The following is a 23,488-nucleotide window of genomic DNA, read 5'->3' on the forward strand; positions in this document are numbered from 1 at the left end:
CTGGAGAGCAAGTCCCGAGACCAGCTGGCCTGTCTGCAAGCCCTCTGCATTCCCCGCAGCAGCTGGGTCAGAGCCTGGCCCACCGTGACGTGTGGCTGAATCTGAGCCGCTTTAACAAACGGTTTCTCTCTTCCAATTACACAGGACTTTGTCTTCCCTCTCTCCCTCCTGATCAACCCATCAGACAGTGCAAGCTGACTGCAGTCGTTGCGATGCATGTGTGGTTGGCCGATCTGACCTCTATTTCCAACCCTTTCCCCTTGGCCCGCCTCTTCAGTGGAGGCTACAGAATCTAAAAATCCTGATTGCTCCGACTCCCTTGCAGCTAGTGTAACCACAGACATAGTTCTGCCCTATGGGAAGTCAGCATCATACCATGGGGAAGGTGACCCTTCCTGAATGCAAAGGGAAAGGCCTCCACTCTCCTACCTTTTGCCCCCCAGCTCTGTCTCCCTGCCTAGAACTTGGACATGAGGCCTGAAGGTACACCAGGCACCCTGCTGCCATAGACAACAGCCCTGAGAGCACAGACTTCCCTTCTGAGCATGACAGAGTGGACAGAAGAGATACCCCCAGCCACAGCATCCACCCCAGAGGGCCCATCTATGCAAGAAAGACCAGCCCCACTGTGTTTAAACCACTGTCTCCTGGTTTTGCAATAGAATGCATGTCTGGATGCTCTCTGACAAAGGTCTGAAATTTGGGGGGCACAGAGTGTATTCCCCAGCCAAACAGAACCTATCCACTCTCAGAGGGGGACCTTTCAGATGCCTGGTTAAAATGGAATTGCAACCATGCGATCCTTTCAAAGGTCAGCGCTCCCACCAGCAGGGAGACTGTACCGATGAGTTTGCAGACAAACGCCCAGCATTCTATGGCGTCTCCAGAGTCCAGCTCAGAACCAGCCTGGGCAGAGTGGAGGGAAAGGGCTGTGGCAGGTTGTAGTAACTGGGTACAGCCACCCGCCCTCCTGGGCCCTGGGCCAGTGGTCAGGGTGTGGACCATCATCAGGTGTCCACACGGAGGGCCAGCATGGAGTGTCTGTCACCCGGAGACCCTTCCCGTCTGCATGGGCAATGACCAGCCCTTTCAGCGACTTAGAAGTTTAAGTCTGCACTGGAACACAGAGGCCAGATGGGCATGCTCTCTGGGCAGAGGTTATTGCACCCCTACCTCACCGACGAGTGTGCCACAGGGCGCCCACAGACGCCAAGTGGCATGCCAGCGGTCGACTAATTGGGACGCCAAGGCGTGGGGATCAGGACCCGGCCCTTGGGATTCTGAAGTCTGCGTTTGGCCACGCTGGCTGTGCCCGTAAGAGTCACCCGTTCGAAATGGCCCCATAAAGTGAGAACACGGGTCGTGCGCCACGGGGGACGCTGGTTATTATGGGAAGAGGGCAAAACCACCCACCCCCTCCTCCGTGTTCCCAGAGAGCCCCACCCATTCCGAGTCTCACTCATTGAGTTACGAGAGTCAGCGTTCTCTGTGTGGTGCCCAGACGAACAACAGTTGGGGGGAGGGGGAGGCAACAGAAAACCCAGCATCCAAGCACATGGTTCTCTTCGGGGAGTGAGGGCGGACATGCTGCCCATGGTCACTAATGGGCAAAAGTACACTGTAGGCAGCTGCCCCAGGCCCCTCTGGGCTGAGTTCTGGCGACAGAAGATTCCTTTATAGGCGTCTCTCTGGGCTCCCAGAGGCCCGTGTAGGCTAACCAAAATGCGGAGTTTTATTGCATGCACAGTTTTGCTTTCTTCTGTCCTTAAGGAAGGATCCTTCACGAATTAATTCCAAGCCAGAGAGTCCCCTTTTGCATCGATGGTGGTCGGGCGTGAATCTGGCCAAGGAGAGCAGGCCCCGCGGGCTGCTGGGAGAAGGGACAGGACCGACCTGTGAGCACGCTGGGCAGCAGGCGCCACGGCGACGTAAACCAGGTGTCACGGCCGCTTTCTCGCCCGGCACAGTTTTGGCCTGTCCCATCCTACACTTTTCACATCGGCTCATCTTTTCCCCCAAAAGACAAAAGGTGGAAAGAAAGCAGGGGTCTCAAATCTCCCCCGTGACTCATTTTCCTAGCTTGGAATGCCTGCTCTAAAAATAGTCCTTCCAAAAAAATATATATAGTGCTTTCCTAGTCCGGCTGCAATGCTTGATGTGGAAAAGACATGTTCTTCTCCTCCTTTTGGGTACTAATAATCAGCATGATGATGATAATAATATCGTGAGCAGTAATATGCACCAAGTGTCTACTTTAGGGCCTGGTATTATTTCAAGTGTTTTGACAGTCGGAAGCGCTAGGAACTTTGATGTTTCCGTAGAAAGAGCTGGGGCCCAGGGAGCTTAAGTTATTGGCAGTAAATGCCTTAATTCATGAGACTTTTCATCTTCCCAGGTCGTCCTGGGGCTTTCCCTGCGTGTGTGTGTTTATATTCTTTGAGAAATCCTCATTCGTTTTATCGACTCCTTCATTTGGACCCAGCTTTTCTAATTGAAGTGCTTATTTACTCTGTGTCCTGTCCCTCACTGGGTTATCTCAGGAATCAGAAATCCCGAGTTTACAAGAAGCATAACTCGTGGGCATTAAACAGGTGGGAAGAGATGAAAAAATGATACAGGAAACAGAGGGCTCGAAGAACTTAAATGCACAACCCACAGACATGAACTAAGCGGGGGGGATGCTGGAGGGTTGGGGGGCAGGGCGGAGGGGGCATCAATGGGGAAGAGTTGGGAAAACTGTAACAGCAGAACCAATAAAAAAATACTTAAACAATAAAAAAGAAAAGAAATCCCCAGTTTTGCCTGCAGGAACTGAGGCACTGTACCAGCCTCCAGAACGGGGCGGGCAAATGATGCCCATTTACATATTTTATCCTATTTAACACATTTTATGTGGCCAACTCCTCTTAAAGCCCATTTAGCATTTAATTCGTTTGATTTCCTTTTTCTGACCCAGGACATTCTACTTATTTGTCTCTCTAATGCAATTAGCGTAATCTCTGGCTTTGCCTCCCCCTTGACTCAGCGTAACTCTCTCTCCTTCGTGACGAAATATTTTATGCTTCTCTCCTACACCCAGCCCTTACTTTCAGACTCGCCGGACCCAGCGTGCCCCAGGATGATTTTCAGGAAAATGTCACATCGTCTCCCCCTCGGGGGCGACTGCACCCCCGGCAACATTGTTCCCTGTTTCAGCCCCACGTCCTTGCCTTTCTGCTCCGCGCTCCGGGTTCCAAGTCTGAGATCCCTCCGGCATTCATTTTAATGGAATTAGGAGAATCTATAAAGGAAAGCAGCTTCGTAGAATAATGCTTTCATTCTTCTCCCCTCTCCCTACCCCCCTGCGTCTCGCACAGGCCCTAAATGTACCAGGAGACCAGGTTTCTCCTGCACGGAGGCCGATGCTGCGGCTTCGCTGCCTCTGGGCTGGGATGCCCACCGGCTGGGACCCGGGACAGGCCAGGGGCGGGTCCCACGCTCCCGTTCCACAAAGCCCGAGAGGCTGAACACCCTCTCACGAGTCACACCCTTACATCTGGGACTGGGAGTCTGCAGCACGGCAAGACCCAGAGGGTAATGAGCAGGCTGGCGAGCCAGACTGCGACCCCCCCCCACCCCCTGCCGGCAGGGGTGCCCGTGCTGGCTCCTGTGTCCTGGGCAGGGCCGCTCTGACGCCACGGGGCTGCACCCCCTCCCGTTTACTGGTGGGTTTCTCCCCGGGGCCAGATCTCAGGGAGCCACGCTAATCCTTTCCGGTGCCAGGTGACCCCAGAGCACGCCTTATAAAAGCACACGCCCCCCGGCCCCCTGTTCCGTGGGGGTTTCTTTGATGACATCACCAGCCCCATTAAATGCCTGGGCTTCTAATCCCCATCTCTAGACACACACGTACGATTCTGTCTCCAGGGACAGCGGGGGGGGGGGGGTTCTCCCAAGTCTCTCCTAGCCCCGCCCCCACCCTAAGAAGCTTTTTCTCCCAACATTTTATTGTGAAAACTCTTCAAACACATGGAGAAGTTGAAAGACTCAGATGGGGGACACCCTCATACCGAGCCCCTCGACTCTGCCGTTCACGACCTAGAACGTTTGTCTCCTTCTGTCCCTCAGTCAATCCTTCTCCTTTCTGGAACATTCCAAAGTCAACTGCAGTCTCTGCATGTTTCCCTCTAAATGCTTCCACATACCCTTCATCGTTATAAAGGGAGAGTTCGAGATTTGCGTATAGGCTTCCCCTTTTGAGGGAAAATTTACATAGGATAAAAATGAGAAAATGTTCACGACACACCTGGAGAGTCTGCTTTAAAAAGGCTTCATTTATTTATTGTTAGACGGGGGTGGGGAGGGAGAAGGAGAGGGAGAGAAACATCGATGTGAGACAGAAACGTCGATGGGGCTGCCTCCCGCACGCCGGCACGCACCCGGACTGGGGATCGAACCGGCAACCTTCTGCTCTGCAGGGCGACACCCAGCCCGCTGAGCCCCACCAGTCGGGGCTCTCCACCTGTTGAGTCTCGATAGATGTGTACGCCGGCATAGCCACACCCCCATCGAGTTTCAGAATGCAGGCATCGCCGGGACACTTTCCCGGGGTGCCACCCCCATCACCCGCCACCCCACAGATTAGCTTTTTAAATTCTACGACAGGTTGGTTTTGCCTGTTCTAGGACTTTCTAGAAATGGATAGCTCTCTCCTTCTATATGGCTCCTCTCACCCCGTATAACTAGTGTCTGTGAGATTCAGCCACACAGTCATGCACGCCGGTGTCCCCTCCTCTTCGGTGCCCAATAAGTGATGTGTTCATTGAGCGAATACATCACATCTGTTCATTCATTCTCCCATCGATGAACCTAAGAAACTTCAAAAGTTGTAATCGAGCAGCTGGACAACCCCCTCCCAAAAACAAAAACCTCCATAATCTTCTGGGGGAAAAAAGGCCAAACAGAGGCGAACCCCAGATGCTGGGAAGCCAGCAGGGGACAGGTGATGTGTTCTGATCGGCAGAAGCACTCCTCTGTTTGCCTCTCTCGTCAAAGCACCACGGGCCCCCCGGGGAAAGCCCAGGGAGGCCTGGTCCCAGCAGTCAACGCTTCGTCTTTTGCTGGGAAAGGCTGATGCAGAAGTCGAACTGCACTCGAAGCTAACGAACCTCCCAGAAAAGACCTCAGGACAAAGGCCCATCAATCGGAGTGGACTGGGCAGGTTTGGTGAGACAGTCCCTCCCTCCGGGCTGCAGCCCTTGCCCCTAAGGGTCTCTGCATCACCGCGTGCCCGGGCAACGTGCAGAAACACAGTTCTGCCTTGAGACTTGCCTTCTAATGTATGCAGCCTGGCCAGGCGGTTTAAGTAAAACACAGGTACCAAGGGGAAAAAAGCGGTAGCAAATACACAAAGTCCCTCGGCCTCGGGGGACAAAGATCTCTCCGTGCCATTGAAAGGGGTTCCCAAGGAGGTCGGTTGCCAAAGAGACCCAGGGAGGGGGCAGGGCCAGCAGCACAGCCCGAGTACAAAGCTTGGTAAGTGACCAGCTGGGGACCGGAACCGACTGCTGGAAAGTAAGACCAAGGTTGAGTGAGGCAAACAAACTCGCTGGCAGGTAGGGTTCTTTCTTTGCAGTTCGCTGAGCTTCTGACTCGGGCAACCAGAAACCAGCCAGGGCTCTTTGTCAGTGGGAATCCAGATAGCAGATGGAAAGGTTCTCCTGGCTCTGAAAATGCACTTAAGTGCCCCGGCCCGGTGGCTCGGGTGGTTGGAGCGTCGCCCTGTACAGCAGAAGAGGCATGTGTTTGATCCCCGGTCAGGGCACAGACTTGGGTTGCAAGTTCGATCCCAGGTCGGGGCACATACAAGAGGCAAAGGATCAATGTTTCTCTATCTCTCCCTTCTTCACTCTAAAATCAATACACATATCCTTGAGTGGGGATTAAACAAACAAAAAGAAAATGAGCTTAGTTGGAATAGGAATGCTGCTAAGACACAGCTTATCATTATGGGGGTGGTTAGTCCTGCCCCACTCCCCCCCCTCCACAACTTGTGCCCCGTGAAAGTGGTCTTAAGTGTTTCACTTGGGTCTAAAGACTATTTAGTGTGAGAAGGAATCGGTTTGGGTTTACAATGTCCCTGGTGCAGCCAGATCGTACAGAAAGGTAGAAAATCATGTTGAAGGAGAGGGGAGGGGGAGGCAGGGGACAGGAGGGGGGAGGGAGAAAAGAAGAAAGAAGGAAGGAAAGGAAGAAGGAAGGAAAGGAAGAAGGAAGGAAGGAAAAGCAAAGAAGGAAGGGAAGAAGGAAGGACGGACGAACGAGTTTATTTTACAGGACACAGAACTCTACAGGAGCACGAAGCAGCCGTTCCCACAAACGGGTGTTCGCACCGCGTGCTGAAATGAAGGGCCACGTGGGCCTTGAACCGGCACAGCCGTGGCACAGAAACTTGTTGAAGATCTGAAGTGGATCTCGCTCCTGGCTCGTGGCTAATCCTGTCCTACCCCGCCAAAGGGAAATTAAGAGACGTGCACAAGAAGCCTGCTAACGAGCTCAGTCCGAGCCATTACTTTGACAGGGGGATAGAAACAAGGTTTCTTTTTACAGAAATCGGGCTTGCTCACGAGGAACACAAACATGGGGTCTTTGTGTAAGCGGAAGAAAACAGCAGAAGACGTGCGTCCAACTGAGTGCCACGGCGGCCAGAAATGGGCTTGTTTTCCTGTGTTAAAAATCTGTCCCCAGAGAGAGACGCGCCTAAATTAAACTCGGAGTGGGACAGGGAGGCACAGACCCAGAAACGCGGGGTCAGGCAGAGACGAAACCGCACGCCTCTGCTGTGGCCCGCCGGGAGGGCGCTCGGGACGTGAAAATTGGCGTGGGGGCCGACGTCACCGGGTTCACAGCCAGCCTGATCTGCTTTTGCAGTTCATTCCTTGCATGGGGCCAGGCTTTGGACCAGCACCAGTAAATGCTGGCTGAGTCAGGGAGTGGAGAAGACATTTCTTTACCCTCTAATTGACAACAGGGAGTTGGCTGAGCTCTTTTTTTAAAAAAAAAAAAATTGATCTGAGATAGAGGGAGCAAGAGAGGGGTGGAGGAGAGAAACATGGATGTGAGAGAGACACACTGATTGGCCGCCTACCAGGGACCGAAGCCACCACCCAGGCACGTGCCTTGACCGGGAATCGAACCTGCGACCTTTCAGTGCATGTGATGATGTTTTATGCAAAGTGAGCCACACTGGCCAGGCCTGACCTCTTAACATTCCCAGGACTTTTCTGTCTCTCCTCATCTTTTCTGTGCTGGCTAGTCTCTCTTCTCTGCCCTGCCCTGCGCCCCTCCAGACAGCCCTCCCTGGGTGACACTTCCAGAGGGTTCGGCCAATGGGAAACAGCAGAGAGACAGGCTGCATCCTCCATCATCCCAGCTCCCGTGGGCTCTGCTAACCCCACTGTCTCCCGCTGTCCCCTCAGCCCGAGGTGGGTAGCAGCTCCCGCCACTGTGGGTCCCCCAATGCCTCAACACCCTTTTGGGATACTTTATCCCCACTCGCAGCTCCCTAAGTAGCCCTTTCGCGGGTGTCTGCCTACCTGAGCCACCAAGGTGTGCTGTTCCCCGAAGGGATGCAAACGGATACACTCACTCCCGTACCTGCCGACACGCTACACCCGCTTCTTGTTCCTCTGTCGATGAGAAGTCCTGTGGCCCCTTCAAGGTCGGGCTCCAATGCCCCGGGCCACAAAGCCTTCCTTGAACTCCGCAGGAGACATCAGCCCCCATCTCCCCCATTCTCCTAAAGCACGTGGAGTCCATCTCTAGTTCTCTTGCCATAGTTACTGATATTCTTGTCAGCTGGAAGTTCCTTGCCGTCTTCATCTCTGAATCGCACCGAGGACCAGCCTCCTGCAGCCGTGCACACACACGGGACTGCAGCCGTTACGGCAGAAAACGAGCAAGCACACAAGCCCTCCGGACAGCGCCCAGAGAAAAGTGACAGGAGAGATGTATGCGATACACTCACAAGGAAAGATTACTATGCTCGGCACAGAGACGGCACCTACACATGTTTGCGATAAAAGACAACCCAGTTGAAAAATGGGACTTCTGGTCAAGATGGCGGTGCAGGCAGACATGGCTCGCCTCTTTGCACAACCACAACTAAATTACAACTAAAATATAGAACCACCATTGCTCAGAACCGACAGCAATTGAGTTGAATGGAAGTCTGACAACTACGGAATTAAAGAAACCACATCCATCCAGACTGGCAGGAGGGGCGCAGACATGGAACGGGCTGGTCCTGCATACACGTGTGGTGGATAAAAATTCAGGAGGGACATCTCAGGAGCAAGGAGACCCAGTCCCACCCCAGGCCCCCAGCCCAGGGTTCCAGTGCCAGGAAGGTAAGTCCCCACAACTTCTAGCTGAAAAAAAAAACAGCCAGGATTTTGTTGGTGGAAGAAACTGCTGGAGCCCCAAGCAGTTCCTCCTAAAGAACCCACACACGGACTCACCTACTCAGATTCACTCTCTCTGAGCTCCAGCACCAGGGCAGCACCTGGAAAGGTACCAGTGGTATATGGGGAGAAACTGAAGTGTCTGGCATCAAGGTGAGCAAAGGCCATTGTCCCTTTCCTAAACCCTCCCCTCACAGAGCTGGCAAGCTGGTGCCATATCTGAGACTCCATCAACCTGGCTAACACTGTTTGACCCACCTTGGAGATCCTGAGACTCCACTCCACCCAACTTATAGGCCCACACAAGATGCTTTTCCACAAGAGTGACTGGTCTTGGCTCCTGCCTCACAACTTCCTAAATCATCTCAAATAAATAGCAACTGGCCTCAGTGAGCCCCAGGCCAGGAACTAGCAGCCTAGATTCCCAGCTTGGCTTTGCCTGGGAATCTCCAAGCCCAGCACAAGCAGAAGCCATCTCAGATTGCTTTACAGCTCAGACAGGGTGGCCCTGGGCAAAACTTAGGTGGGGGCTGACCTTGGCCTATACCACCCGGTTAATCGCAGGGCCAATGCACCCAGTGGACAGCTACAGACCACATCGGAGCACCACCACCCTGCCCCTGCACAGCTGATCCTCCACAGAAGGCTGAGGTTGGTGGTCAGTGGTCATAGCCAGTTCTTGCAGCTGACTGGCCCCGTAAATCCCTCCCATTGACCTGCCAACAGCAACCAAGGCTCAACTACAAGAGGAGGTTGTACTCAGCCCCCACGAAGGGCGCACCTCAAGTACCCAGCTTGGGTGACAGGGGAGGCTGTGCCACTGGACCCTATAGGACTCCTACCACATTAGACCCCAATACCAAGACACAGAATCAAAGCAGCTCTACCTAATACACAGAAACAAACACAGGGAGGCTGCCACAATTAGGAGACAAAGAAACATGGCCCAAATGAAAGATGAAAACTCCAGAAGAACTAAACAAGATGGAGATAAGTAATCTGTCAGATGCAGAGTTCAAAACACTGGTGATCAGAATGCTGAAGGAACCTAGCGAGGACCTCGACAGCATAAAAAAGACCCAGTCAGAAATGAAGGATACACTAATCAAAATAAAGAACAATTTACAGGGAAAAAAACAGTAGAGTGGATGAAGCCAAGAATCAAATCAATGATTTGGAACATGAAGAAGCAAAAAAAAAACAACCAATCAGAACAAGAAAAAAGGAGAATCCAAAAAAAATGAGGAGAGTATAAGCAGCCTCTGGAACAACACAAACAGGCCCAGCATTCCCATCACAGGGGTGCCAGAAGGGGAAGAGAAAGAGCAAGACATTGGAAATCTTTTTGAAAAAATAATGAAAGAAAACCTCCCTAATTTGGTGAAGGAAATAGACATACAAGTCCAGGAAGCACAGAGAGTCCCAGACAAGATGGATGCAAAGAGGCCCACTCCAAGAGACATCATAATTAAAATGCCAAAGGTTAAAGAGAAAGAGACGGGAAGATGGGTGTGGGAGAATGGGTGGGAGGTGAGGGGATTAAGAAGCACAAATAGGTAGTTACGGAATAGCCAGGGGGCATGTAAAGTACAGCATAGGATATGGGGCAGCCAAGGGACTTACTTGTGTGGCCCGTGGACGAGAACAATGGTGGGGAGATCACCTGAGGGAGTCGGGGGGCTGCTGGGTGGAGGGAGGCTAAGGCAGAAAAATCAGGACAACTGGAATAGCGTAGTCAGTAAAATACAGTTTTTTAAAAAAAGAAAAGAAAAATGGGTAACCATGCCCAGTGTAGCTGAGAGGGTTGGGCACCACCCCACAAACCAAAAGGTTGCTGGTTCGATTCCCGGTCCGGGCACATGCCTGGGTTGCAGGTCTGGTCTTCATCAGAGTTTGTGAGAGGCAGCTGATCCATGTTTCTCTCCCTCTCTTTCTCCCTCCCTTCCCCTCTCTCTAAGAATAAATAAATAAAATCTTAAAAAAAAAGAAAAATGGGCAAAGAATATAAAGGAGCAATTCAGAGAATTAAAATGACGAATCACTTCACGAGGAGACATTTAACTCTCATGATATTAAAAACGAAAATGAGTAAAAATGGTGTGCCATCTCATTTCTGCCTGCAAAAATGGGCAAATACCACAACAACTGGTACTCCCCAGCCGAGACGGGGGGAGGCCACTTCCGGGGGTTGTCCCCAGTGGGACTCTACCTGCAAAGCCGCCTGCCGACCCCTAAAACAACATGATATGCATACACACTTGACCTCTGCAGCTCCCAAGTCCTTGCACCCAATCACCTTGGTTCAAATCTCAGCCCTGACAGATGCTGTGCAACCAACAGCGACGTGACCTCTCTGTGCCTGCACTTCTGTGTCTGCAAAGTGGGGACCATAGGAGCACCTATCCCGAAGGCTTCCCAAGAAGACTGGCTGAGGGAACACCAGGAGAACATGTACCTGGCACTTACGAAGGGCCGCCTAGGTGCCTGCGGCATTGGCGATAATAACTTCCTTGTTTTTGCTAGTATGGAGCCTGCAGACATTCTCAGGCACGTGCACACAGAGCCCTGGACAAGGACGATTCCCGCAATGTTGTTTCTCATACAAAAAACACTGGAGGTGAATGCAATGACTGTTAATCGGTAGCAGTGTAACAAAATAGGTCACATCCATAAAACAGCTTAAAACTACTTTAAAAGAATCAAGTAACACCCTGGTTGGTGTGATGCAGTGGACTGAGTGCCAGCCTGTGAACCAAAAAATCATGGGTTCAATTCCCAGTCGGGGCACATGCCTGGGTTGTGGGCCAGGTCCCCAGTAGGGGGCACACAAGAGGCAACCACACAGTGATGTTTCTCTCCCTCTCTTTCTCCCTCCCTCCCCCCTCTCTAAAAATAAATAAATAAAATGTTTTTAAAAATTTTTTAAAGAATTAACAATGATTAGCTTTGGATGATAAGAGTGTAAATGATTGTTACCATTGCCTTTGTTCTTCTCCGTGTTTCCCAAACTACCTCCATACATGCATTCCATTTGTATCATGCTAAGAAAAGCTAGGTAATGACACAATTTTACAACTAGGTGGCGCCACCCTTAGGCCCCCTGGCATCCCCATTCAGCCCCTTCTCTCCTCTCGAGGGCCCAGCTTCCTTGGGCGTTTGGTTGGATGGTGCTTCGCTCTCCTCTGGGGATGGGAATCCCACAGGCTCTGGTAGACTGGGTGGGGGTGGGGCACCCAGGGAAAGCTGCCTGCCTACTCCAAAGTCAGGAATGCTGCTGGCACCCTGGTCAGGTAGCTCAGCTGGTTAGAATGTCGTCCTGAGAAGCCAAGGCTGCGGGTTCGATCCCCCGTCGGGGCACATATGAGAAACACCCTAAATGAATGCATCAGTAAGTGCAGCAACAAATGGGTCTTATTTTCTCTCGCACACTTTAGGAATCAACCAGGAAAATAAAATAACTAAGAATGCTGGTGGCTGCCTTCACTCTTGCACGGATAAGCCTTTGGAGTGAAACCCCAGGCCAGAGGCCGGCTACAAAGGGAGCGTCCTACAGAACAGCTGTTCCTCTCGGGCCGTCCTTTCCATCCCCACCTTCTCTCTGCCCGCTCCAAGCCCCTCTGTCTCACCAGGGAGAAAGCCCCTCTCAGGGTCCACGGCCAGCTCAGCGGCCACCTCCCCTCTGCAGCTTTTCCAACGTGGCCGGGGGCAGAGAGACACGGGCACCGTCTGTGAGTCAGGCCCGAATCACAGTCGTCCACGTCCGGGTGGGAAGTCTTGCTCTGGCCTGTGCTATGCTGCACTAAGTGGGTGAGCTTGTCGGGGCCTCAGTTTGCTCATCTGTGGAATGGGGTGGTTACCCCATTCACAGCCGGCCTCGGGGAACAGGAAAGACAATGGAGGAGGCAGCACGAGGTAGTGGGGGTGGAAGCACTGGAACCCCAGGACCCCCCAGGAATGAAACAAGGTGCGTCCGGGAGTGGGGAGCTGAACTGGGCGATGAGAAGCCACACTGGGGACCAGGGTCCAAGGAAACAAAAATGAACTGAAAGTCTGACCACGTGATGCTTTGGCCTGGCGGGGAGATGGGCACCCTCCCATGCTGTGGCCGTGGAGCTGGGGGGCGCCATGCTCGGCCCTGGGGGGCCGCAGACTGGTCGAGACATGGTGGCACTTTTGCCCATCTCTAAGGAGAGCCGGTTTGCCGGGGGGACCCCGGGGGGATGGGCACCCAGCTTAAAACAACAGCAACCAAGATCAGGTGCCAGAGAAAGAAGCAGCACCTGGGAAGTTCCCAGAGTGGCAAAGGGCTTCAGTGGCTGGAGCATGCTGCAGCAGCGAGAGCTCCTGCATTGTGCGTGGGGCGAGGTGGGGGGGAGCCGCTGGCTCCCCGGGCTTTGCTGCGCGGGAGCCTCAGCCCGTCTTACAGCAGAGAGGGCAAGCTCGGGGTTTAGGGTTCGCCTGGCAATGTGGGAAATGGCTTCAGAGGGAGGAAGGGCAGCAGCAGGCAGTGCCAGGGACAGTGGGAGTGTGTGAGGAGCAGGCTGGGCTGCAGGGGAGAGAGCAGGGGCGGAGGGAACAGGACACGAGAGGAGGAAGAAGATCCAGGGGGTGCGCCCGGATCCGGCGTGGAGGACGAGGGACCGGCAAGCCCTGCAGAGGGACGGCGTTGCCTTCTCCACGTCCCTTATCCGAGGAGAGGGCAGCTCTGCCTGCCTCCTCGGCCGCCTTCTGCTTCCCTGGATGCCTGCCTGGGGGCGTCCGACAAAGACCCCTGGGGTGGGCTGGGGCCCGTAATGGGCAGGAAGGAAGATGTGGTTGAACGAACCCAAGCGATCGTCTCTGAGAGTCGTTGGCACAAAGTCTCGAAACAAAAGGGAGAGAGTCTGGAAATCAAGTTCTCTTTCAGACACCCGACTGCGACATTGGACACGGGCGTCTCCAGCCCCGTGGCGAATGCCGTCTGGCTCGTCCCGTCCCTCCGAGCTTTTCAGGAGCCTGGCCCAGCTGGGCCACTGCTCCCCATTGAAAAAGCGGGGCCCACACCGCAAGGACTGCTCCGTGAGTGACTGATGTCGGCCAGTGGCAGGAATCCAAGGGGCCGCCGGGAGGGTCAGGAAGCTGAAGGTGACAGCCCCTTTCTGGGCTCGAAGCAGCAGGGCGCCCGCCGAACGGCAGGCAGGCGGGGCGGGGCAGTCTGTGGGGCAACGCTAAGCTCAGCCGGTTGGCACCCAGGCGGCCCAGGGGGAGACAATGCGACTGTTTCTTCCTCGAGTGGTGCCGCCCGTCTTGACACTGAGGGCATTGATGGGCTGGTTACCATGGGAACCCGAGCTGCCAATCCCATCCCCTGGAGCCCTCCTGACATCTGACAGCTGTTCACCCTCCACCCCCACCCCTTCCCAGCACCGGACACAGGGCTTGCGCCTGGCACCAGGTCTTCCAACCCCTCGGAGAGCGGAGGAGTCCCAAGGACATCGGGAAAGACCTGGGGTGTCGTGGGATGCAGGGAGCTGCTGCGCCCCGTCCTGCACACGTGGCTGACCTGGTCTGGAAGCAAAGTCGAGTGTCGCAGGGAGGGTCCTCCCACGCACAGGCAGAAGCCCAGGAGGGGTCCGGCCCACCCAGGGTGCCTCCAGAAAGCAAGGGACTCGGATGTGAAAGTGGGACGCACAGCGGTGCGAGCCGGACCTGGCTGACCTCGCTCGCTCACGGAGACTCGCTGCCCTCCCTCCCCTGCCTGCCCTCGGGGGCCCTCGCAGGCAGGCGTCCTGTCCCATCCCATCTGACGTATCTCTCGGCCCCTCGCTGAACCAAGGAGCCCAGGCGTGACCTCTCGGCCTCCAGAGAAACGGCAGCGTAAAAACTGACCACAGAAGAGCGACCACAGACTGACTCGCCCAGGAGGCCCAGAGCGCAGCGGTGGAAACGGACGGGACGACAGGCGCGTCCGTGGGGCTGGAGAGGGAGGGCCAGGGCTGCCGATGGCCAGGCAGGGTGAAGGGCTCACCAGGTGGACAGGGAAGACCATCCCAGGCAGAACGGGGATGAGTGGGGGAGGCCCCAGCTGGCGGCAGCAGGGGACGTGAGAGCCACCCAGGAAGCCACAGGATGGGCTTGGTGACCTAACGGATGGGCAGGCAGGGGGCGGGGACTTCCAGACCCTGAGCTCAGGCACCGGGGACATGACGGGGACTTTTGGGGGCCATGCAGTGGAAGGAGTTTACAGCAAAGGGTGATCAGTCCAGTTGCTAAAGTGCAGAGCTTGAGCTGCTTGTGGAGCGCGGCATTCTGGGACGGCCGGAAGGGTCACAGTGTTCCCCCTCCCCCTCCGACGTGGAGAGGTGGGAGTGAGCAAGCGGGTCTCACGCTGATGAGGGCAGCCAGGACTGGCTGTTCCGGACAAAACGCGGACGAGGCAGCCAGGGGCCGAACGGCCTGATGGCCCGCCCGTGGCTGAGAAGCAGAGAGGACAAGCTCCACCTGCCAAAGGGGACGAAGGTGCAAGGCCAGTGGGGCCGGGTGTGGGCTGGGCCCTGGCCTGTCGGTCACACGGCTCGAGACCTGCAGCAAAGTCCCACTGAACCGGTCTCGAAGCCTCCTCGCAGTTCAACAGGCCTGGCGACCCCTGCGTGCAGGCCCGGCTCGAGGCCCCATTAGTGAGACCACCCGTGTGGGAAACACCCGCCGGGTACATGCACACGCAGGGGTTGTCGTCAGCGCCAAGGTCAAGTGCAACCCAGAAGCCCCCCACGTGCAGGGGGCTGAGAGAAGCGGGCAGAGGCGCGCCCGCCACCCGCCTGGGCCATGGACGATCGGAGAAACGACCTTCCGGAGGCGCAGTCTGAGCAGAGGTCTGGGGGGACCCCCCCCGTGGGTGAAGAGCCCCCCGTGGCTCTCTCGCTGCCCAGAGTCCAAGGCCAGGCAGGAGGCCTCGGCAGGGTCTTCAGGGTCAAGAGCTCTGTGTCTCTGATCTGCGCCCTTGGTTCCTGCCTGGAGAAGTTCCGTCCTTTCTCGTGGACCAATCAGTGGAGCCCGTCCCCACTGGCCCGGCTCTAAGACTGTCCCCGGGCATCTTCCCGGCTCCCCTAGCATTGGTCACCTCCGTCCACCACACCTCCAATGACGTACAAGGGTGGTACACACACACACACACACACACACACACACACACACACACACACACAATCCTGTCCATTTAAATCTGACCCTCTGATTCAAGATGTCAAATGAGAGGGTGCCCTGGCTGGCTGGCTCAGTTTATTGGAGTGTCGTCTCGTAAACCAAACGGCTGAGGGTTCGATCCCCGGTCGGGGCACATGCCTGCATTTGATCCCTGGTCAGGGTGCATCCAGCAGGCAACGGATCAATGTTTCTCAATCCCTCACTCTGTCTCTCTCTCTCTCTCTCCCCCTTCCTCTCGTTCTAAAATCAATCAAGATATCCCCCGGGGGAAAATAAAAAGTACAAGGGTGATGCTGTATGCTATAGCATCGCAATTCCACTCCTGTCTGCACAGCCCCAGCCCCACACCCACGCACGACCCCTCTCTCTGCAGGCCGGCCACGGCTCCCCGCTCGTGGCACAGAGGCACGGCAGCCTGCGACCAGCCATCGGCCCCGGGGAACTGGGTCACAGGTGAGCGCTATTCCGGGCTCCCCCTTGTCCCTCCCAACCTGCTGACACTCGGGTGGGCTGGAAAAAGTTCCGGTCCCGTATTTCGACACCTGGCGGAGCGTCAGCTGGTAGGGACAGCTCTGCAGCTCGACAATTTTGTTCACGCTGACGAGGGAATCAGGCAGGCCCACCTGAAATTCTGGGCCGGGTACGGCCCGCTCGGCAGCTATTTTAAGGAGAACTATTTCGGGCGTGTGGAAAATCATGTAAGGCTCTTACCTCTTTTTAGGCCCCTGGCCGTCAGCCTGCCCTTTGGTGCTGAGACTCACAACCAACAAATTAGCTCAATACCTCAGGCAAAGCAAAAACAGCCAGGGACGGCGCAGTGCCTACCTGACACCCTCAGATAAACATCACCCTGGCTGGTGTGGCTCAGGGGATGGAGCGCCGGCCTGTGGACCAAAGGGTCGCTGGTGCGATTCCCAGTGGGAGCACATGCCTGGGTTGCAGGCCAAGTCCCCAGTAGGGGGGGGCTTGAGCTATTGCGAGTTGGTTTGTGAGACTGTCTGGTTGGTACCCTTTCACACAGGCAACCTGTATGTTCTGCATGCTGTCACTGTCGCAGGGAACAACGCGTGTGGGTGAAAGTGAGGACCACAGCCCAGCCCAGGGAGAGGCTGGTGGCTGGGAGCTGGGGCTCCTGGGCTCCAGGGCCCACTCTGTCCACGGAGCCCCTCCATCTGCAGCTCCTTCCTGAACAAGCGGACCAGCCCGGGAGGTCTCACACCAGGGAGTCTGACCCTGTGCGGCCATGGATACGCTTCCGACGGAGCAGGAACAGAGGGGTGTGTATGGGTGAGGCACTTGTTCATTTTCCTTTCTCCCCTCTAACATTTCACGTGTACCTGTGTGCGCAGGGGTATATATGTGCTGCATAGGCATGCATGTATATGCCTGTATACACCACCATAGGAAATGCATTCTTTTCTTTAATCCACACCCAAGAGCACGCTTTAGAGACACAGGAAGAGAGGGAGAGAGAAACATTAACATGAGAATCATTCATCAGTTGCCTCCCCTATGCGCCCCAAACTGGGGACCGAACCCGTCACCTAGGCAGGTCTTGTGACTGGGAATCGAACCTGCGACCTTTTGCTTCGCAGGACGACGCTCCAACCAACTGAGCCACACCAGTCAGAGCCATATGTAATATGTTCTGATGCCAAGATAGAAAAGTGCAAAATGCTTAAACACTATTTTGCATATAGTTTATGTATATTATATGTACTCACACACACCTATATATGTATAGTATGAGTCAGAACACTGCAGGTAAAGTTTGACATTCCTCTCCCTAGTTTCTGCCCGCTCCCTCCCTCCGCACAGGCCGCCACAAACTAGAATTCGGTGGGAATTCTTCCTATGCGTGCAGGCATTCATAAATAATATAGACCTGCTTTGTGTGATTTCAAAAGCTCGCATGCACGCTATCACATGGTTCATCTGCACCTTGCCTTTTTCGCTCCGCCCGCTTTTTGAGATTTATCTGCGCAGATCCGTATCTGCTTAATTCCTTTCTAATGACGGTGTGCAACTCCACGGCATGATTTATTTTTCCATCTTTCTACTGATGGGTATTCCGATTGGGTCTCCCCACATTTATAAAAATGCCTGTGGACATTCCTAGACACGTCTCTTTAGGCACACATGCAAGAACTTCTCTCCTAGGTGTGAAGTCGCTGCTGCGACTCCACCTCACGCCAAGTCTTTTTCCAGTGGCACTGGAACCTTCCCACGGCCCTGCATCTTTGCCAACGCTCAACGCTAGCGCTGCTGCATGGTGGCCAATCTGATAGCTGTGAGGTAGCATTATGATTATTGCCTTAAATTTCACCCTGGCTGGTGTGGCTCAGTGGATGGAGCACTGGCCTGAGCACCAGAGGGTCACGGGTTCGATTCCCAGTCAGGGCACAAGCCTGGGTTGCGGGCCAGGTTCCCCAGTAGGGGGCACACAAGAGGCAACCACACATGGATGTTTCTCTCTCTTCCTCTCTCTCCCTCCCTTCCCCTCTCTAAAAATAAATAAATAAAACCTTTTAAAAAATTAAATGAAAAAAAACTGGACCACCCCAGTAACTCTGAGGGAGGCTGGATGCCCTTTCTCACATTCATCAGCCACATGGATTTCTTCTTCATCCAAGTCCCTATGGATGTACTTCCCACTTTTCTACCTGGGATTTATCTTTTCCTTATTGGTACAATGATCTTGGTCACTGATACACTTTTTGATGCATAGCTTTTAAAATAATCCACGCACTCACCTGGTTGTGGTGTGTTACACTGTTCCTAGTCTATCCTTGCTTTTTAACCTTGTTTTATCTTTGTTATACAGGCCTTCTAACGTATTGATCTTTGCCTTTTATTTATTCTTTCTGCGCTTTAAGGAATCCTTTCCTTTCCCCGTGTCATAAAGGCATTCCTCCACTCGAGTCATTTCTAAAAGTGCTACAGACAACCTGGAATTTACTGTCGTGCATGTGAGTGAAGATCTGATTGCTTTTTTCCTTGTGAAGAGTCGGTTCTTTTAGTTCCGTTTATTGACTCGCCTGGCCTTCTGCACCTGTTTGTAACTCTTCTGCTCACACCCACAAGTTGCTCTGTTTGCCTGGGTCCCGGTCAATTCCGGGACGGGCAGGACCATCGCGGGGCCAAGGTCAACCGGTTGTGATGACCACGGCATAATGGTAAGTTCCCCTGACAGACAGAGTGCACCCCCTTCCCTTTCTGTTCCTCCTCCTCAGACTCGTCTCCGATGTTCTGGGGTCTTTCTCTCCCATCTGAAGTTTAGATTTCATCCGTGTGGCTTTGCTGCCCATATAATACCCTGTCGCTGCTTCAACTAGATTACACTGAATGTACAGATTAACTCGGGGGAACCTGTGATAGTTGGTCCTCCCATCCGAACATAATCTAGCCCTCCGATATTCGGGCCTTCGGTTATCAGTCCTCATTTGAATGGTTTCAAATTTTCTCCCTCAAAATCTCACTCTTTAAAAAAGATTTTATTTATTTATTATTAGAGAAAGGGGAAGGGAGGGAGAAAGAGAGGGAGAGAAACAGCAATGTGTGGTTGCCTCTTGTGCGCCCCATACTGGAGACCTGGCCTGCAACCCAGGCATGTGCCCTGACTGGGAATCGAACCAGTGACTCTTTGGTTCTCAGGCCGGTGCTCCATCCACTGAGCCCCACCAGCCAGGGCCAAAGTCTCACTTTTTAAAAGATTCATTCCTAAGTATCTAATAGCTTTTATGCCTCAGTGAATTGTAATGTCTTCTATCTTCTTAGATGTTGCTGTTGTAAAGTTATAGCTTTTAAAAAAGATTTTATTTAGTTGTTGGTTTATTTATTTATCTTAGAGAGGGAGTAAGAGAGGGAGAAACAGGGAGACAAACATCTATGTGCAATACACGCCAATTGGTTGCCTCGAGAGTGCCCCCTACTGGGGAATCTGGCCTACAACCCAGGCATGTGCCCTGACTGGGAATCGAACCAGCGAGCCTTTGGTTCACCGGCTGACACTCAATCCATTGAGCCACACCAACCAGAGCTGTAAAGTCACTGTTGATCAGGCAACCTGCTGGACTCTGTTAGACCTAACACTTAACTTGTATTTGACTATCCATGCAGCTAGTTATGTCATCTGTCAATAGTGACATCGGACTCTTCCAAAGTTTTATCCTTTTTTTTTTTAAGCTGTGGTGCATTGTGGGGGAGACCTTTAGGACAAGGACAAACAGAAGAGCAAGAAGAGGCTAGTTTGTCTCATTCCTGGCGACGCATAGTTTTGAATGGAGAAGACCCAGAGCTTTTATCAGATTTCCAAAGGGACCCGTGATTCCAGCAAGGTGCATAACCACAGGACTAAATTCCCTTTGCACCCACGTGACATCGACGGGACCAGGTTATCGGGCGAACGAAGGAAGAAAGGAAAACTGCCAGGCCAGAACGCACAGGCGTGCTGGGACCCACGACAAAAGCGGGACTGTGAGTCCAGGCAGGTACCAGTAGCACTAATTGCCCATTAAGGGTTTAGGGAAAGTCACACAAAGGAGACCTCAGACCGGAGGAGGCGGCGGCGGGAGACGAAGAGCCGGGACTATAATGGTCAGAGGTAACACACACGCTCACTGTGCGTTCCCTCTGACAAAGAGCGGCCATCCCTGGCCTCGCCTCGGTTTACTCACCCGTAAATCAAAGCTAAGAATATCTCCCCCTTATTTATGAGTCACAAATTCTCCTGGCTGGAAAGGCAAAGGAGGTTTTTAAAGAGTTCTTATTGAGTAGGTAGAGTCTGCAACGCTCGGGGCCTTTTCCACATTAGAAGCGCACTGAGGGGGAGGGGCGGGAGAAAAGCTGGTTCGGGAACAAGGAGGAGTGGGCCCTCCTTGAGCAATCCCTCCCAGGCACCCGCAGGCACACGCACGTGCCGCTGAGACAGAGCGTGTCCCCCACCAGCAGACCCCTCAGTCTGTGAAAGTCTCCCCATTGCCACCTCCAGCGCCGTGCCTACCAACCTGAGTGACCGGCTGGGTGGAGTCCTCTGTACAGAGGATGGCGACGGGGCAGCAGGGCGGCGGGGGGTCTGAGAGACACCCCCACCATGTCCCAGGTGCACGCCGGGAGGAACCATCTCTCCCACAGGCAAAATGAGCGGCAGCAGACTCGGGGAGTCTGACAGGGCTTGTTCCGAAGAGCCAGCATGTTTGATTCATTCTGCGGACAGAGACTGTGTGTGTGTGTGTGTGTGTGTGCATGGTGGTGGTGGGGGGGTGTCCCTGGGCCTCTGGGAGCTCCCAGCCCAACTTCAGCTCCCCTCTGCCTGTGTGATCACAGTTGTCAGAAACCCAGGCGCTTTGTAATTTACCGTGCAGTTTAAGAGCCACTTCGGGCTGAAGACAAATCGCTGGGCCACCTGGGCAGCGCAGCCAAGTGTGGCAGCAGCCGGAGGACCCCCCCGGGGGCAAGCACAGGGAGCAATGAGCGGGGGTGGGGGGCAGGGGGGGTGCCCTGAGGATCGCCACCTTCCGTCTGGGCCATCCGCCAGGGCGATTCAGGAACTCCAGGCAGACCCGGGCCCGTGCTACCCAGAGGCAAACTCTCCGATCACAGCATGTTCCAAGAGACCTGACCGGCCAAGGGAGACGAAAATACATGCACACGATGAGGTGGCGTTCCTTCAGACACCCTTCGACCCGCTGACCCTCCGACCCTTCCGATGACAGAAGCCGCTTTTCCAGAAGGCCCCCGCCCCCCAGACATGAGCAGCGCCGGAGAGAGCCTCGGGGTGCAGGACAGACGTCACACAGCAGACCAGCGCCTCATTATACTTCGCTGGCTTCTACCACGGACACGATGGAACCAAGTGTAATGCGAAGCACTGGGGGTTGAGTTATGAGCTGGCGGGTCCCTGTCACTTCCCTTGATCCACCGAATGTGCAGTTTGTGGGAGATTTGTTACCTGCGCCCAGAGGTCCCCCTGTGGGACTTCACTCTGCACGGGACAGAAGTCAGGCCCGGCCCCTGCCCCGCCCCCCCCCCCCCCCACTGCCATGCCGCAGGGCTGAGGCACGAAAAAGGGACCTGGCTTTGGTGGTTCTTTGGGGTTCCTCCGCCTTCACGCCCAGGTCTTGCCCTGTCTTGCTAAGGGACAGCATCCGCTGAGACCGAGGGAGGCCCGGGCTCACTGACCCGGTCAGGCCCAGCCTGGGGCTTTGCTACCAGTCAAGGCAGCATCAGCCAGCAACTTGTTGCCTGGTGACACACTGTTCCACTCCGCGGAAGAAGATAGGAAATGACTTGCCTAAGGTCACCCGGATGGTGCGTGCAGAGCTGTCTCTGAGCCGGGGAAGACGCCCAGACACAAAGCAAACTGCCCCCCCCCAGGCCATGCCTGGAGGCGTTGTAAACACAAGACCCCCGTCTGCCGCCCCTGTCCCAGCTGCTGGGTCCCAAGCTGTCCAGAAAGCCTCCCTGATAGCGATTCCCCAGCACAGGCACCAGGAGGTGCTCCCTCCAGAACCGGGGGGGGGGGGGACACGACACTGAGGGCGCAGGGGTCCTGGGGAGGCCAGGCCACGTGTGCCCCAGTCTGTCACCCAACAAGCCGCCAGACCCCCAGGGCACGCCCTCTCAGGGCCCAGAGCCCCTCACCATCCATCGAGGGCAGAGAGTCGCGGGTCCAAGAGAGCTTGTGGGGAAGTGGGGGGCCGGGTCACAGAGGACAGCGCCCGCGGACAGAGCGCGGTGCCCTACACGCCTCCCACTTCGGGCCGGCTAGGCAGGTGTCCGTGCCGGGTCACGCCGCCCGGGGAGCTGCCCTCGGCGCGCCGGGCCTGCGTGGGCATCGGCAGGGGCCACCTGGTCGTCCCCGCCCAGCGTCCCGCGAGCCGCGCTCCGCTCCGGGGTGACTCCCCACACGGTGCCTCGGCCACCCCCACCGCGCGGGCGGAGCGCCCGGGACCCCTGCCCAGGTGGCCGGGAAAGTTTTGGGCGCGCGGGGCCGGTCGCACTCACCTGGCCCAAGTTGAGGTAGCCGTGCGCCGCGGCCACGCGGTCCGCCTCGGCCGGGCCGCCCAACACTTGCACTGCCCAGTGGTTGGTGTAGACGGCGCGCGGCGACCGCGCGGGGCAGGCGGCGGGCAACGCGAGCAGCAGCAGCAGCCAGCGGCAGGGGCGCGGCGCCAGCGGCCGGAGCCCGGGTCCGCGGGGGCCCCCCGCGTCCTCGGCGGCGGCGGCGGCCCGGGGCGGCGGCCGGGGCCCGGGCGCAGGCGGCGCGCGCGGAGGCATGGCAGCGGCAGGCTCGCGCGGCGCCCGAGCGGCGAGTGCGCCGGGGGGTGGGGTGCCGCCTTTTAAAGCCGCTCCGCGCCGGGGAAGCGCCGCCGCAGCGGGCGGGAGCGAGGGAGGAGGAGGCGACCGCGGCGCGCTCCCGCCCGCGCGGCCCGGTGGCGCCCCTGGGCCCGCGCTCGTGCCGCCCGCACCCGGGCCCGCCGCACGAGCCCGGGGACCCGAAACGCCCCCCACCGGGAACTTCTGGCAGACTTTTGGGGCTCTCGGGACACAGGCACAGACACAGGGCGCCCGGAGCGGCGGCCTTGGCCCCGCCTGATCTACGGGGAGCCCTGAGGGAGGGCCCTGGGGGCATCCTAGGTGAGTGCACCGCCACCGTGATGGGGACAGGCCGCGCCCTCCCACCTGTTGGGCGGCATTCTGGAGGCCTGGTCCACCTGGTCGGGTCTGACCTCCTTCACGGGTGGCCTTGCTCATCTCCGCGCGATTCCGTGGATTTGCGGAGGGCCTAGGTTCTAGGGGACAGAAGCCACGAGGAGGAGACGGGGTCATGACGCTGCCCCCTCTCCCCCAAAGGAGACCCGATG

The 23,488-nt window shown here is 55.7% G+C and overlaps 1 protein-coding gene across 2 annotated transcripts in view; it reads right to left on the bottom strand.

Moving 5' to 3' along the window:
• PCSK6 (proprotein convertase subtilisin/kexin type 6) overlaps window positions 1–22,916 on the bottom strand; it is a 131,268-nt gene extending 108,352 nt beyond the window's left edge. For both annotated transcript variants that reach the window (XM_045824937.1, XM_045824936.1), the window contains exon 1: window positions 22,629–22,916. In XM_045824937.1, the coding sequence (XP_045680893.1) occupies window positions 22,629–22,901 (273 nt within the window). In that variant the 5' untranslated portion in view covers window positions 22,902–22,916. The remainder of the gene's footprint in view (window positions 1–22,628) is intronic.
• Window positions 22,917–23,488: the final 572 nt, after the last annotated feature.

This window comes from Phyllostomus hastatus, unplaced genomic scaffold, assembly GCF_019186645.2.
Source record: "Phyllostomus hastatus isolate PE091 unplaced genomic scaffold, TTU_PhHast_1.1 phas_scaffold_555, whole genome shotgun sequence".
Classification (NCBI taxonomy): Eukaryota; Metazoa; Chordata; class Mammalia; order Chiroptera; family Phyllostomidae; genus Phyllostomus; species Phyllostomus hastatus.